This window comes from Sitodiplosis mosellana, unplaced genomic scaffold (assembly GCF_009176505.1).
Source record: "Sitodiplosis mosellana isolate CC-2019 unplaced genomic scaffold, AAFC_SMos_1.0 Smas_scaffold_6150, whole genome shotgun sequence".
NCBI lineage: Eukaryota > Metazoa > Arthropoda > Insecta > Diptera > Cecidomyiidae > Sitodiplosis > Sitodiplosis mosellana.
This window is the reverse complement of record NW_022601391.1, coordinates 4,769,984-4,775,841: the sequence shown is the minus strand read 5'-3', so window position 1 is coordinate 4,775,841 and position 5,858 is coordinate 4,769,984. Positions and strand designations below refer to the sequence as shown.

The 5,858-nt window shown below is 32.8% G+C and overlaps 2 protein-coding genes across 4 annotated transcripts; one reads left to right on the top strand and one right to left on the bottom strand.

The window, feature by feature from the left end:
- Window positions 1-648: 648 nt before the first annotated feature.
- LOC129574133 (ATP-dependent RNA helicase WM6-like) lies at window positions 649-4,452 on the bottom strand. 3 transcript variants are annotated; one of them, XM_055455617.1, is made up of 10 exons: window positions 3,826-4,452; window positions 2,751-2,926; window positions 2,517-2,618; window positions 2,381-2,443; window positions 1,959-2,288; window positions 1,768-1,883; window positions 1,453-1,692; window positions 1,224-1,390; window positions 977-1,117; window positions 649-790 (listed from the first exon to the last, which is right to left on the bottom strand). In XM_055455617.1, the coding sequence occupies exons 2-10, from the start codon at window positions 2,767-2,769 to the stop codon at window positions 718-720; spliced, it is 1,251 nt and encodes a 416-aa protein (XP_055311592.1). In that variant the 5' UTR covers window positions 2,770-2,926; window positions 3,826-4,452; the 3' UTR covers window positions 649-717. The 3 variants fall into 3 exon arrangements, with proteins under 3 accessions (XP_055311592.1, XP_055311593.1, XP_055311594.1); XM_055455618.1 differs by lacking the exon at window positions 3,826-4,452 and having other exon boundaries at window positions 1,019-1,117; window positions 2,751-2,892; XM_055455619.1 differs by lacking the exon at window positions 3,826-4,452 and having other exon boundaries at window positions 1,028-1,117; window positions 2,751-2,892.
- Window positions 2,860-3,763, top strand: LOC129574137 (uncharacterized). The gene is made up of 3 exons (XM_055455630.1): window positions 2,860-3,087; window positions 3,153-3,440; window positions 3,509-3,763. Exons 2-3 carry the CDS (start codon window positions 3,165-3,167, stop codon window positions 3,653-3,655), a joined length of 423 nt encoding a protein of 140 aa, XP_055311605.1. The 5' UTR covers window positions 2,860-3,087; window positions 3,153-3,164; the 3' UTR covers window positions 3,656-3,763.
- Window positions 4,453-5,858: the final 1,406 nt, after the last annotated feature.

The window sequence follows — 5,858 nt, the reverse complement described above, 5'->3', positions numbered from 1 at the left end:
CACACACACACACACACACACACACACACACACACACACACACACACCCAATACATTTTTTTGTTTTTGATTTTTATTTATCATTCATCGTTTGCCATGAATTTTATTTATCAATCGGGTTCCAAATACCATCAGAGTCGTAGACTATCATTCGAATTAAAATAAAAACTCATATTATAAATCATTGTTTTGCATGAATGAATGAATGAATGGAGAATAACTTGACATTGGAATGCAAAACAATCACTTCACTCCAAATGTTTTGTAAATCGTAGTAATCGCTTGTTTTTTTTCCCAATCACAATGTTTGCAAAAGTATGGTAATTTTTTTGAATGTAAATGAAGTGGAATGCATGCAATAAAAAGCAGCGTGTATGTATTTGTGAGGAAAAAAAGCATACGCATGACAATAACAATTGCGGTATAAAAAAAGTGTGTTCTCATGCGATGATCGCGAGTCGTCAAGTCTCTCTATCGCTGTGTTTGGGTTTTATCAACGGTTACCATCACACACACTCCAGATAGATAGACAAAAGCGATAAAAAAAACAACAACAAACGATGGCAAAGAAGATGTCCCTTTCAATGATGAATATTTTCAATTTTCTATTCAATTTTATAATTGTATAAAATAAAAACAATGGTCATGTTCAAGAATTGATTTTGATTTTATTCAGTCGTTTGTTTTCTCCAACTATATGAAATGCTAAATATGTCGTTAATTTTTTTTAATTGCTTTTATTTTTTGGTACACGGGTTGAATAAGATCCAGTAGAAACTGCGCAATAGCCCTATAAAAGAATGCATAAATTATTGCTTTGTATTGACTACATCAGACTACATTGTTTTTAATTCAATTAAATCATCACAGTTGTTCTACAATAATTTACGGAATGAAAGGGAAAAAATGAGATTTGAAAAAATCGCTCAAAAATGAATGTTTTAACTCATCAAAAAAATGATTGAAAAATATTAACCGAAAAATAAGGATGTTAAAGAGCAAACACATTGATTGATACATTTTATACCGATCAAAACGAGATAAAATTGTTTGTGGAGTCACAGTTCTTATGTTAGCACCGAATCGTCTTTCGAACTCCTTCAAAACAGCATCATTTCTGTAAAAAAACAATGAAATATATTAGTAAAACTTAATTGTGAGAGAGAAATTGATAATATTTCCCAAGCGTGCGAGATACGCACTTCACACGTAGCCACACTTACTCAGATGAAACAAATGTAACGATTTTTGCATTATTTTGACCGACAACACAGTTTAAACGATCCACATAATCATCGCAATGTTCGACCCGTTCAAAGTTGAATATTGTTTTGACCACTTGAATGTTTTTTAGTTTGGGGGCAATGGAATCAGTTGTTATCAACACAGACTGCGAAAAAGACAAAATAATTATTCTGGAAGATTTGAAAATGAATAATCAGTGAATATTACCTTTTCATTAGGAAATTCTTTTTCATCAGTTGAAACGCCTTCAATGCCAAGAACAGATAAGTTATCTTTCAATTTGTGACCCTTTTCCATTGACTCAACGAAAATGAGTGATTTGATCTGAAGTATATTCAAAAATTCTGTCAACGTCTCGATCTTTTGCATCTCATCCAATACAACATAGTAATGCTGCAAACCATTGATATTCAGTTTTGTAATGGCATCATCAAACACTTCAATTGGCTAATTTGTGGAAAAGAAAGTTTTTGTGAATTGAAAAAATTGGAGTGAGAGAAGAACGTTTTGTGAACACATTACTTTTTCCACCCACTTCTCGAACCAATGACGCGCGACTCTGCATGTTTCATTCGAAAACATCATGACTTTTTTTTTCTTCTGTTTTTCCATAATGTAACTGATCGAAACCAAATGATCTGTTATAAAAAAGTCATTAATTATCATTGTTATTGTTTTGTTTATCGGTAAATTTGTTGTTTGATTTAACCAACCCAAGTTGTTAACCATAATCTCGCTGTCAAAAACAATTATGTTAATTGTATCATTCAACATGTGTTCTTTGTCAAAAATGAGTGCAGAAATACGAGCTGGGGTACCAATGATAATATGCGGTGTAGGTTCCTGAAGCATCTCTTCGTCATTTCCAATTGATGGTTTGCCGAGTAAACCGATTCTCAAGGATGCAAAGTTGAAATTTTCAAGTTCATTGTAGATCTTTTCACCCAGTTCGTTAGTGCAAATGACCAATATATAAGTATAACTTTGCATTTGTTGAAATTGTTGCATACTTGATAGAATGACCATACGAGATGGGCCCAGTTCTGTAAACAATCAATAAGATAACATTTGTTGAAAGAATAAAAACAAAAATAGCTAACTAATAACAATAGCAATTCATTTTTGGTCACCATACCTGATTTCGTTTGGAGTAAAATGTCATTTCCTTTGAGAAATTTATGAATGCACTTTATATCAGCTACATAGAACGAATAAATCGGATACGATGAAAATAGATTTCGGAAAAACATTCTTTCCATTTTTTTTCTTACCATTTGATGGTTTGGAATCAGAGAAAGCATTACAAATCTCTGGATCTATCCGGATACCATGAAAATCAGCCATCGTTGTTGCGTTTTCTTGTCTTTCATTCACTTTTCGCCACCACAAAAGAAAAGAATGATAAATCGTTTAATATTATTGTACGTCCAATAAAATACATGCAATCAATATTTTGATCAAGAAGAAAATTTGCTTATTTTTTCTATTATTCAGACAGAACTTACTCATTGAATGCAATTCCATAATTTTTTTTTATATGCAAAAATACTGACAGTTCATGTCATACACTGTTGCATGATAAACGATGTGAAGTTAGCCACAAGCAAAGAGAATACACTGCATTTTGTTTATCCCGTGGAAACATTCAATGCTTTCAAATTGACTATCTGGCGAAAATATTCTGAAGAATGTGAAATACCAAGTGAATACTTGGACTTGGTTAACGTAGCGATAGGCCAAACAAAATTATTGACGACAAGCAAATTTAAACAGTTTAATAATCTCATCGACCAATGTGAGGGCAAAGAAAGTGAAAAGGTTGTCAAAGCAGAAGACTTAGAGGTAAAAATTTTGTTTAACAATATCAAGAATAAATATTAAGAGTAATACATATGTATATGTCATAGGGGTTTTGGTCTATGGTCTACTTGCAAGTAGAAAATTGCAATCAACGTTTCAACCGACTGGAAATCTTGAAAAATAACAAGTGGGTTGATCCAGATTTGTGTGTAATCAAAGAAAAGAAAATACGTAAAACGAACAGCATGATTTCGAAGAATACAATTTCGAAAAAACGTGTCAATAGTGCTGTTGGTGTTATGCTGAAAGAAGCACGCAAAATTTTGAGAAACGAAACAAAGGAAAATGATGTTGGTCGACGAACTCCCATGACTCAACATGGAGGTACATGGATAGTGAGTACAAATATTCTTATAAAGTATATTCTATAAATAATATATTTTTTCATGCATTTATTCAAAAGGTAGAAGATTGTTTAACTAACTACAAGATACAGGATGGAAATACACCGACCCGAGGCATTCTCAAAACCCCGGGCTCCGTGCGAAGAGTTCCATGTCCGTCTTTGACATGGAAGACGAGTCCGCAAGTTAAGCTATTTATTGAATAACAGGCCGTGCGTGCTTCAAAAAACAAATAATAATGAATAGAGATGCGTTGTTGTTTCGTTTTGGATTAATTTAAGGATTTTCAATAAAATAATCATTTGTCAAAGTAATTTCTGTTTTTTATATTTTCAGCCAACGCAAGAAATTTCAATCAAAAAAGGAAACGACTCACTATGAATATAATTCCCCAATGATCTAGTCTTGGCCGTTTATATATGCAGTCGAAAAGACTGCATATAGCGACACCCGCTATATACAGTGGAATTTTTTCATACAACTGCATTTAACCGTAACCGCTATGCAGTTGAGTTTTAAGTTTTCGTCTTTTGTCTGCATATAGCTGCTGGTGCTACATGCAGCCGAAATTTTAACCTTTTATTTATTATATTAATATTTTTCGACTGCATATAGCTTCTGCTGTTAAATGCAGTCGAAATTTTTTAGCTCCGGAAAAGTTCAGCGTGCGCGCCTTCACTTCCTCAGAGCTAAAAATGCAATGAAAAATTAAACATAAACGTTAAATTGTTCTGCGACCGAAATGTGATTGCATTCCACATATAAATAAATCCAATTCAATATGTTGTTTATTTTTCGACTGCATATAGCAGCAGTGAATATATACAGTCAAACATGAAAAAAAAACTAATCTGCGTATAGCGGTTATGGTTAAATGCAGTTTTTTGAAAAAAGTCCGACTGCATATAGCGGCTACTGCTATATGCAGACGAATTTATTTCATATGGAAACTTTTCGACTGCAATTAGCAGTGTCCTCTAGTCTTCATGTAATCCTACCTATTATTTATTACCAGAGGGGCGAAACCGAACTGTCATCATCAATTACAACGCGGCTGTCAGAATAAAGTACAAATTAAATACACGCCAGACAGTCTTAAGTGCACCTTCGTAGAACGACTCGTTGAATTTGAACTATTGAAAAAGACAACGTATTTTCGTGAACGTATATTATTCATGGAGTGAATAAAAATGATAAAATCAAGTGGAAAATGAATATTTGTGTAAAATTATGTTGTTTCTTTATTTCCTATTTAAATGCAATGAATGATTTGGATGACACATCCACATTATCAAATTTAGAAAAATGTTTCCAACATGAACATATTTATCTAAGTTTTCTTTAGATTTGCTGATGTTCAAATGAATTTTGAAATCAATTAATTCAATTTTCTCATTTTTTACGTTCGCTTCCTACAAAATGAGCTTGAAAATGTGTTTCAGGAGCCATGGGAATAAAGTGGCTCCTTAAACACACAATGGCTTTGTTCCACCGAGTGCACAAATTTGTTCTACACATTGAACATGTCAGTAGATACTTAACCTCACTTTGTCAATCAAAAACAAGAAAAATGTTAGCAAAGAATTTCTGAGCAAAAAAAAAGAAAGTTCATATTCTTTTTCGGTATTTTTTCAAACGTTTCTAAAATGTTATTAAAAATGGGTTTTCATATTAATACACTAGGTATATTTTTATAAATAATTGAAATATTTTTTAACCAGAATGCTTGAAATATGTACTCATGTACTTATGCATACTTTTAGCGCGTTCCGCAACGAATGACAACCGACTACGCGGTCCCCGTTGTAGTTTGACAGTTCGGTTTCATGGCTCTGTTTATTACTATACCTACTAATGGAAACTATTTAAATTATGTCAATGTTTGTTCTACATGGAATTATTTGAATTGTTCATATCTTTCTGTCTCGACGTGAATTGTAAATCCAAAACTACCAACAGGGACTTGTTTGAATTAGACGTAAAACTTCTCTTCAATTTATCATTTCTTTGATAGATTGGTATTTTGGCGCATTTTCGAATTCCTGAAGAGACTAATAGTGTCTGGAAAAACTTTGTAGTACTATTCAAGAGCTTTGCAGGCCAAGTAATACAAGGTCGCGTCGCTCCGCTCCGCTCTTATTTTGTCTCATATATATTATTTTCAGTTTGTTGTTGTGCAACAAACTAAGGTGTAAAAGGCACTACATAAAATGTAGAGCTTCAATCAACTTTTACTTTTTAAAGGCTAATGCGGATTTTGGGATAAAATTTAAAGGGCCAGCATATCCGCTAGGTATCATTTCAGTCGGTTGATGTTGAACGAAAAATCAAGTTCTAAGTGCTACCAGCGCCATAAACAAAACCGTTATGAATCTGATTTTTTTTCGATACAAAATAATCTAAAAATAT

Coding starts and splice junctions, on each gene's coding strand:
- LOC129574137 (XM_055455630.1), top strand. CDS start 3,165: ATGGTCTACTTGCAAGTAGAAAATTGCAATCAACGTTTCAACCGACTG. Junction 3,441..3,508: donor AACATGGAGGTACATGGATA/GTGAGTACAAAT, acceptor TTTATTCAAAAG/GTAGAAGATTGTTTAACTAA.
- LOC129574133 (XM_055455617.1), bottom strand. Junction 2,289..2,380: donor TTTACTCCAAACGAAATCAG/GTATGGTGACCA, acceptor GATTGTTTACAG/AACTGGGCCCATCTCGTATG. Junction 1,693..1,767: donor TCGAGAAGTGGGTGGAAAAA/GTAATGTGTTCA, acceptor TCCACAAATTAG/CCAATTGAAGTGTTTGATGA.